The sequence below is a fragment of the Schistocerca piceifrons genome, chromosome 3 (genome assembly GCF_021461385.2).
Source record: "Schistocerca piceifrons isolate TAMUIC-IGC-003096 chromosome 3, iqSchPice1.1, whole genome shotgun sequence".
In the NCBI taxonomy this organism is placed as follows: domain Eukaryota; kingdom Metazoa; phylum Arthropoda; class Insecta; order Orthoptera; family Acrididae; genus Schistocerca; species Schistocerca piceifrons.
The window spans coordinates 202,594,251-202,606,406 of NC_060140.1; the positions used below are offsets into that span (position 1 = coordinate 202,594,251).

The window sequence follows — 12,156 nt, forward strand, 5'->3', positions numbered from 1 at the left end:
GAACAATTTGAGAAAGGAAAAGCTTTTCAGGTCTTGTTACTTTGTTCTTAATAAAATAAATTACTGATAAACAGCAGAGAGAAAACTAGTATTTCCCTCCAGTACTTTTATCAATTAACCCGAAGATACTTCTGTTGTGAAGGTCATGTTAAGGACATTTATGATTGCATGTTTTATACTGATGGAACACTCGGAAACAGAGGAAATGTCTTTTTAACAATCTGTTAAGTACTTATAATACCATACAGCTTGCCAGCCTATGAAGATTATTAGATGAATGTACAGAGATAATGTTTATGTCAAGGCCTGAATACCTAATCCTTACAAAAAATCTGAAGTTTAGATCCACACATTACCATTTGCTAATATAACAGTCAAGCAAAATGACACATTCACATTACTCAGTCAATTACACAAGATATTTCTTAATAAACACATAAGTTATTTATATATACATATATTTGCACTATATAAAAAATAAAAGACTGCATATGTATAAAAAACTTAATTGATATTTTATTCAGCAACATATTTGTACATACAGACCTAATAAAACTTAGGAATAAAAGAAAAATTTATTTTGTGCTTAGGACTTGCTTTAAAATATTATAAGCTGTAAAGTATATCACTCATAAGATCACAGAAATAAATATGGCACAATCTTGTACAATACTTTGAGCAACAAAAAGTCAGCACGCAGACAAGTCATCTTCCACTAACAAACCAGAGTTCCATGCTCCACATCTTACACCTACAACTTTCAGACTGCCGGTCTCTCCATTACTGCTGGCAGATGGTAGTGTTAGCCTTGTCATTTCATCAACATTAAGGAGTACACTTGGTCGCTTGCCTAGCTGTCCATATGCATTCCAACCACAGCCCCACACTGAACCATCATCTGAAATAATATGCATAAATGTAACAAATAATCTGTCACTGATAATTGTACACAATGAGAAACTAAAATGCCCCTGCAGTGACCAAATGAAAAAGCCAGGCCCATTTTCATGTGAATATAAACCTACTTGCTATTGATTCTTATTGAAACACTATACTACTGACCTAAAAGTACTATTGTGTGACGGCTTCCACACCCCACCTCCTTCACATTGGCATAGATACCAGATGGGAAGTCTACAGGCATTGGCACTCCAATTAAAGTTGACGGATCTTTTTCAAAGGAGCTGTCTTTTTCATCAGTCTTAAATGCATCATCTTCATCAGCACCAGCTTTCCGCTTTTTTGCCTTGTTTTCATCACTATGTATCCCTGAGCTTTCATCATACTTTCTACACCCAATCTGAGAGAAACCGCTGTCATCAACATCACCACCTATGGGATAGAAATAATTAGACAAAACACAGAACAAATACATGAAACAGGCTAAGTTGACTTATGTGCCAACCATAATTAATCTGCAAATGAGTAGTTAGCGATCCTCTTACTATATTACAAAAAATACTACACAAACCCTGAGAAGGAGATATGTTATTTATCAAAAGAAGGAAGCACAGCAGATCCTGTATAGAAGAAATATACAAATACAGCACTGACACAAAATTTAAAAAAATCCTTCAACAATTTTGTGCAAGGTTGGAGCCACCATAAGAAAAAAGTCCTGTCATGCCACATCACAAGATCTGTTGCAAGTTATGCGATGACTGCAAGTAAGAAAATCAAATCACTGATGACTAGTACTGAGGGGCACGGGGGATTGTGCGCCCCAAGTTTTTGTTATGTGTTTGTATAACACATACTGCAGTATACTCAAGCATCCAATTCCCATGTAAGTATTGATATTTGAGGCGAGAGAGGAGAAGGGAGAGGAAGACTATGTAGTTGGAAAGTGTCAGATGGGAGTTTGGGCAGATGCTTCAGATCTCCTATTTCTTAGCTAGTTCTTGTCCAACTGGGCTATGCTAAACTTTTAAGAATCTCTCCATTGACAGGATACCAGACCACAACAGCAATGGCAATAATTACAGTGGTAACTGCCACACACTTGGCAAATGAGAGAAGGGGTTGTTCCAAAACAAAACACACTTCTGTTTGTACAAATTGCAACACACAGACTCGATGGTTGAGATGAACGTATTCTCTGCAAATTTTCAGAATAGTATGCCACAAAAGCAAACTAAAATAGTGAAGAGATCACATAGACTTAGGCTATGCACCACCCTCTATTATGCAAGAAGAAAACTTGTTAAGCCTAGCTTGTGCAGTGAATGGGCTTCGAAGTGGAAATATGCAAACACCTGTCAATGTGGTAGTTTGGGCACCTGATGAGTACAACATAAGATTTCAATTATGTAGTGAGGGCTATGTGAACAGTAACAATTACTTTGGAGAGATTTTCAAGCCCAAAGTACCATTCCTCCTCCAGGTCAGTCTAATACAAAGAAACAAAATCTGGCAAAAACCATCATTTGTACCATTGATCTTCATTGATCATCTGTCATCTACTTTGCATTTTCATGAAACTGTCATAAAATGTAAGGAAAATAACTCATATTACATGCCACGGAGTAATCATTTGAACAAGCTAAAAAACACTCAAATAATTAAACATGATAAATATCAGTAAATGGGAGTGACATATGTTGTTAGGATTTCAAATGACATATGGACGCAACATTTTGTGGTTCTGTAATGGTTTTCTATGTAGCTAACAATTTGAAAATGGTCAATGATATGTGAGTAATACAATATTTCTGCATGTAATTGTTGAATAGTCTTCAATTTAAAATATCCATGAAGCAGTAATACTAACAAATTACTGATTATGCCAAAATATCCTAGCAAAAATGGCAGAACTTTCCTATTGGAAATGTGACATTACACACTACCTGTGTATGACACTGACATACCAACACATGCTAGAAGCAACTGATTGTCAGACAAATTTATTGCCTTTCCATCATACCTAAGTGTAACAACCTAATCAAATATTGTATCTTCAGAGTTACCTTCCATTATGAAGTGCGTGTAATTCTCATCTTATCAGTAATACTTTTCTGATATCATTTAAATAAATATGAGCTCCAATTGGAACTTTTTTACTGGAGATGGGCACTAGAAACCCACAATACTATTTCAACAACTTATCTCACTCCGTGTAAATAGTTTCAGCAGAAGATTAATTGACAAAGAGAAAGGTAAGAGGCACAACCCCATAACAGGAAGGAGCGAAGATTGTAATCTAATCTCCCGTCGATTACAATATGAACAAGGAGCAGTAGCTGGAGAATGACTAGGGGATGTAAGTGTCCTTTTCAAACAAACTATCACAGCATTTGCCTCAAACCATCTAAGGAAAGAACAGAAAACCTAAATCTTTATGGTCATGGATTTGAGCCCTGACATCCTGAATGTGATTCCGGTCTTACTACTGTGCTGCCTTGTTCCGACAAACTCCCATAACAATCAAATAGTACAAACTCAACCAGCTGGTGCCTCTGGTAATTAAGGACTCTGGAAATTGTGTGTCCAATGAAACTGTTTTTGTTAGTTTTCAGGGCCAGTTTAATTAAGTCAAGGCAAATGGCATTTTTTGGAGAAGAACCTTTGTGACTGTGGCACTGTACAGACTACTAACAAGATTTTGAAGAATTGTCAGGAAGGATAATTCTTGGATAGCATTCAAGAACTTCGTTCAGACAGTTCACTGGATTGTGTATTGTAATCTCTTCACATCACATCAGCATTTTTTTTTTCCTAATGGCATCTATCTGCCTTCCATTTGTTTGTTTTCCTCCCTTTGCAATCCAGTAAAGAACTCACTCCATGTATCATCCATTAGTTTTGCAAAATGCCCCACCCCATTTTGTTTGTTTCTCTGTCTCTTAGTAATTTCAAACATCACAGAGGAGCAAGAGGGGGATTGTCCTATATATACCTGGCACTGGGTCACCGCTGGTCAGTACATCAGCGCACCTGATGATGGCAACGTGGTAGATTGCCAAAATAATGTGTCCTACGCACACTCATACCAGGCTTTTCACCCAAGTTTTATTTTTTCTAGCGAAGTTTTACTTTTGCAAATTTAATACTTGCAGAGATAGGGTCATTTATTTGACCCCATATTGCAGCTATCAACAGTAGACATGAGAGTTTTCTGCAAATCTGAGACATAATATCCCCAGCAATATTTTCTTGAAATAAACGAAACTTGACTAACTTGTACAAGTTTTTGCACTCTCTTAAGCACAATAATAAAAACATTTCCTGAGCAATTCACATATAGATAACACTAAGCAAATTTGGCCAAAAAAATAGAAACTTCAAAAATGTGAAGTTTAGCTTTTTGTATCTCCGGAAGTAATTGTGGTACACACCTCATACTTTCCACAAGGCCATAGAATACAAAATTGTGTTCTCCTATTGATTTACAAATTGAAAGCAAAGTTGTTGAGTTTTCTAAAAATGCCAAAAATGGCTATTTTTGCCCCCACAATTAAAAAGAAGTCTTCCACAAACTCAAATATTTTTGTTAGAAAGATCATGTTTTAAGTCACCTAAACTATTTGGCTTTTCAATGCAAGCATATGATGCTCTAAAAAAAAAAAAAAAAAAATAAAGAGTGGAGTTGTACTGATAATGGGCCCATGTTCCACTGGCACTCAAATTAAATCTGACATCCTTTATTATGCTATGCAACTGGTTATTTCTCTCTGTAGAAGACAATATCAAAAGTCCCAATGATTAAGAAATGAGGTTGAGTCACAAGAACTGCGGGTAAGCAGTCTCTCTTTCTGCTTCTCAACACACTCAGCTCTACAAAAATTTTTTCATAAAAAATGAAATTGATCAAGGAATCAAATAGAAAGACTAGTTTTCTTGTTTATGCAGCTCTAACAATTTGAGACTATCACATTTGGAAAATAAGGTTTTTTGGTTCTGTGTTACCAAAATTTCTTCCCAAACAATCCCGTCAGTGAAATAAGCTGGCCAGCAGTATAGTTTTCCTCACAACATTAATGAAACCTTTAAAAGATTGAAGTAGCTTGAATTAAACAGAAGCTTATGATCGTGAAAGAGACTCTTCTGACTTTGGCCTCCAACACTTATCGAGTTTGAGAACCTGTGATAAAGAAACCCACCCATTGCTGGTGTTGCACAGCTATCGGCTGGGACCCCTATGGCAACAGGGATTCTGGTTTTCTCACTTTAAAAGGAACCTGCAATGATTAAGCCACTAGAACATACTAACACATTCATACAATTTTCCATGTGTATATCAGAGGTCCACACTGACAGCAAACTATGCTAACAGAAAGTACACTATACCTTACTCCAGAATTAAACTAGCACATCAACAGCATTATACAAGAAAAAGACACACTAATAACTGGCTGTAACATGAATCTATTCCAAAAATATGTCAGGAAGACTGCTGTGGACTTCACTTAAATTTACACAATGTGACGATTGTGTAAAATCAGCATGATATTTATACGCTGTGTGCTGCCGCTGTTATGCAACAATTTTTGCTACCATTATCTCCACTGCTTTGGTATTGCACAGTTAAATTGTGAAGTCTACAACTAGTTTGAGTCTGTAGTTATAGCAGAAAAATAGACTGGAATATGTCACTACGAGTCATGACAAAAGACCCAAGTTTTGGAAATTTTCAAGTTATTTGGATTTTATCTCACTTCCTAGTCATCAAGAGTTTTGATATTGCCTTCCCTGGAGAATACTAAACAGTGTATAACATAACAGAAGATACCTGTGGAATTTGGGCCCTTTTTCAATGCATCTCCTCCCTGCCCTTTTTTCTGGCCTTATACAGGGTGTTCGGAAATTTCCATTATAAACATCTAGGAGTTGTACAGGGGAGGGGGTACATAATATTTTGAATTGGAACTAATGTCCTGAAACATACTGTTTCCACTCTACAACAGTTTCGGTTCAGGTATTTAACTCACCCACTCCTGACTGAGGAGCTGAATGAGGCATGATGCAGTACAATTATTAGGCAACAATTCAAAAGGGAACATCACAAAACATCCATTTTTTACCTAAGTACATTAGTATCAACACTTAAATATTCTGCGTTTACATTATTCCAAAACAAAAAAGAGCCCAGTATACCGTATGTACAGAACAGTACTGATGCATTACAACAGGGACTTGATGTGGCGACCAATGCTGTTACAGACATTGTACCTACGAAGCATATTCTGGTGCACACTCTTCGCTGCCATGTAGAACTACTTGTCATTTCCTTTCCTGTTACACTTGCAAACAGAGTGAGGGAAAAAAAAACATCTGTCTGTATGCCTCCGTTTAAGCCCTAATTTCATATATCTTATCTTTGAGGTCCTTACATGAAATGTATGTTGGCAGCAGTAGAATTGTTCGGCAGTCAGCTTCAAATGTCAGTGCTCTAAATTTTCTAAATAGAATTTCTAGAAAAGAACATAACCTTCCGTCCAGGGATTCCAATCTGAGTTCCTGAAGCATCTCCTTAACACTCACGTGTTGTCTGAACCTACCAGTAACACATCTAGCAGCCCACCTCTGAATTTCTTTGACGTCTTTCAATCCGACCTGATATGGCTCCTAAACACTCTAGCAGTACTCAAGAATAGGTTACACCAGAGTCCTACATGCAGTGTCCTTTACAGGTGAACCCCTCTTTCCTAAAATTCTCCCAATAAACTGAAGTCTACCATTCACTTTCCATACCACAGTTCTCATGTACTCATTCCACCTCATATCACTTTGCAATGTTATGCCCTGATATTTGAACGGCTTGCTCTCAAGCAAAACACTAATAATACTGTATCCGAACATTACAGGTTTGATCTTCATACTCATCAACATTAGCTTACATTTTTCCATATTTAAGGCTAACTGCCACTTGTCACACCAACTGGAAATTTTGTCTAAGTTGTCTTTTACCTTCCTGTAGTCACTCAATTTCGACACCACAGCACCATCAGCAAACAATCGCAGATTGCTGCACACCCTGTAGGCCAAATCATCTGTGCATATAGAGAACAGTGACAGTCCTATCACACTTCCCTGGGGCAACTCTGACAATACCTTTGTCTCTGATGAACACTTGCAGCCGAGAACAACTTACTGGGTTCTATTACTTAAGAAGTCTTCGAGCCACACTCCTATCTATGAACTTATTCCATATGCTCGTACCTTCGTTAACAGCCTGCAATGTGGCATCATGTGAAATGCTTTCCAGAAATATACAAATGTGGAAACTGTCTGTTGCTGTTCATCCAGTTCTCAGTATACCATGTGAGAAAACTGAAAGCAGAGTTTTGCACGAGTGATGCTTTCTAAAACCATCATGATTCGTGCACATAAGCTTCTTAGCCTCAAGGAAGTTTATTATATTCAAACTGAGAATATGCTCAAGGATTCTGCAGCAAACCGAAGTTAGGGATATTGGTCTGTAATTTTGCAGGTCCATTCATTTACCATTCTTACATACTGGAGTAATCTGTGCTTTTTTCCACTCACTTACGACTTTGTGCTTGGTGATAGATTCATGGTTGCAAGCCAGTTAAGAGGCCAATGCTGTAGAGTACTCTTTGAAAAATCGAACCGGAATTCCATCTTGACCTGGTGATTTATTTGCTTTCAAATCCTTCAGTTGTTTCTCTATGCTAGACATGCTTATTACTACGTTGTCCACACAGGAGTCTGTCCAATGGTCAAATATGACTATATGTATGTACAATTCTCCTCTGTGAACAATTTCTTTAACATGACATTTAAAACTTCATCTTTTGTTTTTTTGTCTTCAACTGCCACACCAGACTGAATGGAAGCCTTAGAATCGCTTTGTGATTTTACATGTGATCAGAATATTCTTGTGTTCTCTGCCAGATCTTTTGCTAAGGTGTGACAGTGGAAGTAGTTGTATGCTTCATGCATAGATCTTTTCACAGATGTTCTAATCTCTACTAACCTTCATTGTCATCATTAATGCATTCTGTTTTGAATCAAGGTTGCAACAGCCTCTACTTCTTCACCATCCTCCAAATTTCCTCCTTGAACCATGGTGGATCTTTTCGCCCTTTATCCACTTATTAGGCATATAACTCTCCAGACCACGATTTACAGTCTCCTTGAACTTTGCCCATAATTCATCCACATCCATCTTACTGCCTTACTGGAACTAAGTGATGCCAACTCACTAAGTGAGATGTTAATAACTGATTATCTGCTCTATCTAGTAGAAACACTCTCCTAGCCTTCTTGACTGATTTGATAACTTTTGCAATCGTAGTTTCTATAATGACATCCTGATCACTAATCCCTGTTTCTATACTGACACTGTCAATAAGGTCTGGCCTATTTGTAGCTACAAGGTTGAAGATATTTCCATTGTGAGTGGGCTGCTCAATATAAGTGTTCAAAGGTATTTCAAATGACTATCTATCTGTATACGGGACTTTAATACGGGTCTCCGAAATTGGAAATTTGTGGTAAGGACTCTGGGACCAAACTGCTGAGGTCATCGGTGCCTAGGCTTACACACTAATTAAACTAACTTACACTAAGGACAACACACACACCCATGCCCGAGGGAAGACTTGAACCTCTGACAGCAAGAGCCGCACGAACCGTGACAAGACTCCTCAGACTGCATGGTTACCCCGCACAGCTGGTGGTTTATAACATGGTCTTTCTAGTGGGAACAGCTTGAAAGAGTTTGCAGAAGACTTTTACAAAAGTGGGCAATATATAGCCATTTTTTGAAAAATGGTCAACTTTGGCCTAAACTTGTAAACTATTTGTAAACAACACGACAGTTAAATTTTAGATTCTAAGTCCTTTTATTGGTAAGTAGTTATGTGCAAAATTTCAGATTTATCCCCACAAATACTTCCAGAGATACAAAATGCTGAACTTAACGTTTTTTTAAAAAGTCTATTTTTTCGGTTGACTGCTCCAAATTATCCATACACAAATTGCTTGGGAAAGTTCTTTCTTATTATTTCACTTAAGAGTACAAGATGACCTAGTTTTGTTTGTTTCATGAAAACGTTACCAGCTATATTATGTCACGAAATTATCAAAAACTCAATGGTGCACTATTGATAGCTGCACTGTGGTGTCAAATGACCATATCTCTGGAAATATTGAATTAATGATCATAAAACTTTACCAATGTTCACTGGGAACATGTGCAACTGTTCATATAAAATTTCATCAAAATCCTTTATCGTCATGTGTGAATCTCTACACCACTTGGCATGGCATGACTCTTCTACAAGTTCCACACCAATACTTGTGTAGTGCAGAAGACACAAATTAACATTATAGTAACACTACAAAACAATGTAGTCTAAGCTAGCTATGATAAATGGAAGGACATTATAATATATGATTATGAAATGGAATAAATATTAGCTATCTTTATCCACATTAAGGATGTAACTAATTTTATTACTGAAATATTTACTTTGATAAACAATTTACATAAGATTTTTTTCTTAAAATGTTGAGGTGAACGTGAATCCAAGACTAAATATTGAATGAGACACCTAAGCATTTGCCCACTGGATCAGCTTGCTACATGGTTATCATTATTAATATTTCGGTACCAGAGGAACTTCTATGCCGATATTCTCAAAAACCAATAGAATTTCTACCAAATTTGTCACCAAAAAATGCCACAATCCCCTTATAAGGTACTTTGATCCACACTGAATAATGTTCCACAACTCCTTTCCCTCCTGAGTTTGTGTCACTTGTGGTATATTCAGACTCAAAGTGGAACTACATTAGCATATCATCCTGCTGTAGCAACAACAAAGCCATACCTATAGTCCCTTCAGAATTCCATGATCATTCAGTGGCAATCATTTAAACTGCTTTCCATGGCCTATCATGACATGTATTGGTGTTTTCAGAGTCCATAACCAACTGAAAGTTGTCAGGTGACACAGCATTTTCCTGTGTGGCTTACCTTTGTCAGCAGGTGACCTAGCTGTCCCTTTCTCAGATAGCTTCCTTTCAAGAGCTGTGCTTGATGAGTCATCAAGCCTGCCATTGGCACTTTTTCTTCTACGAAAAGCCGGTCGGCCTAACTGACCTGAATTATTCCATCCCCACATGTACAAATCACCGGATAATGTGACAGCTGCAGAATGCCATCCACCAGCTGCCACAAATGTTACATGCAGTCCACTCAAAACCTCCACTTCACAAGGTTTCTCTTCGTTTTCAAATGTGCCCAGTCCAAGCTGACCACGCCTATTCAAAAATTAGAATGTTAAATTAATCTAGTATTAACATACAAATTTATAATATACCTGCAAGTATCCTATTGCTTGACAGTAAAACACAAAATTAAATAAAAATATTTACTACAGATCATTTCTATTGTTAAGAAAATTTGGTGTAGAAAACTATGACAAGACTTAATTAAAAAAACTGCGAAGTATTCTAGCTTATTATATATGGGAAGTATCTTGGAACTGACACCGGTTAATTTTTGATTGGTTCTATACACTTTACTTTCATTATCACTATTTAAATGAGTAGCTACAAGAATTTTTGGACAATAACTTCCATTTATTATATAGAAGCTCCTGGTAAATGCATGTAAAACACAAACCTTCATATGAAAAGTATGTCAGTATATATTCTCTTCTGAAGTGTAATAATCAGGAAACCATTACCAAAACATCCTTTACAACAACCCATAAAACCAGCAAATAGTAATACAATAATAACACAAGTAACATCCACTACATTTCCACATAATTTTCTTCACTAACAATACCTAAGGGTCCAAAATATTATGAGGCTGTAAACTGACAGAGACAGACTGACTCACTGAAGGAAGGAAGGAAGGAAGGAAGATGGGGTTTAAAGACCAATCCACATCGAGGTCATTAGAAACTAAGCACAAGCTTGAATTGTGTCAATGATCGCAAAGGAAATCTACCGTGCCTTTTCAAAGGAATCATCCTGCCATTGCCTGAACTGATTTAGGGAAACCATGGAAAACCTCAATTTGAATGTCCAGATGCAAGTTTGAACCATCATCCTCACGAACACATGGCCAATGTACGAACTATTGCACCACATCACTCTGTGCAGCAGTATATTACTACTATATTTACCTTACTGCATTCATTACACACTAACACGAGATCAACATCTTACCCTCATATTTTAAGGGGGAAAAAAAGCACAAGTGCAATTCTGTGTGAAAATTTGGGGCATATTCTGATAGTACACAGCTATGACCTGAATGTACAGCTTTTAAACTTTTGTGTGCACTGGTTGTCACTCATTTTGCCCCACTGCAGCCACTAAATGCCCGAGTGCAAAGTGCTGTGAAATGGTGTGCATAAGAGGTTTCTGAAATATTGTTTTGATAGCAGTAATGTCCTTTGTTCATTGCGTCAAAGTGTGTGGTTTATAACCTGTAGCTAGTGCTCAAGATCTGTTTGCTTTGAACATTTTTATGTTTTAATCCACAAATGCAGTGTAAATGAATGAAACAAATGAGTACATTAGTAAAGAAGTAGTTTAGCACTATTTAATAATTAACACTGATGTTGTGCATTGTTTCTTTGGATTTTAAAGCTGGTATTCTTAAAGTGAAGAACATTCACAGCAGATGTGCTTTTCTTCAACTTCACTGGCATGACTGAATTTTAAATAAAAAACAGTTGACTTCATTTCAGACTTCAGTTGCTTAAGTGTATTCTTTTGGATTTTGAGGCATATATATTGCTGCAAAATAGAAATACAAGAATACTGTTAAAATATTCTGTGAATAGTAGGGTTCTTCTTGTCATGCCACTGTACTGTACTTCACTCTATGGCATTAGGCAGCTGCAGTGGGGTGGGGCAAATGACAATGTGCATGCAGGAAAGTTTACAAGCTGTACATTCAAAGAGGTCATAACTGTGTACAATCTGAATTATGGCCCAAATTTTCAGGCGGGATGGACTTTTGAGACTGATATCTCGCTAGTGTTCTTTTTTCTCCTGAATTCAACTACTAGAAGTTCCTTGGGCAAACAAACTATTTTTCTTAATGTAGATTGAGACTATCCATTACTAAGGAATTTAAATTTCTTTCAGCAGACAAATTATCTTCTTTTTGTCTCTCACCTCAGTTCCTGCCAAATGATAGCCTAAAATTTTTCCAACTCTTTTCAA

The 12,156-nt window shown here is 37.0% G+C and overlaps 1 protein-coding gene across 1 annotated transcript in view; it reads right to left on the minus strand.

Moving 5' to 3' along the window:
* Positions 1-492: 492 nt before the first annotated feature.
* LOC124788171 (probable E3 ubiquitin-protein ligase HERC3) overlaps positions 493-12,156 on the minus strand; it is a 28,041-nt gene continuing 16,377 nt past the window's right edge. The window contains exons 5-7 of the mRNA XM_047255325.1: positions 9,944-10,230; positions 1,063-1,332; positions 493-898 (exon numbers count right to left, since the gene is read on the minus strand). Of these exons, the coding sequence (XP_047111281.1) occupies positions 690-898; positions 1,063-1,332; positions 9,944-10,230 (766 nt within the window). The 3' untranslated portion in view covers positions 493-689. The remainder of the gene's footprint in view (positions 899-1,062; positions 1,333-9,943; positions 10,231-12,156) is intronic.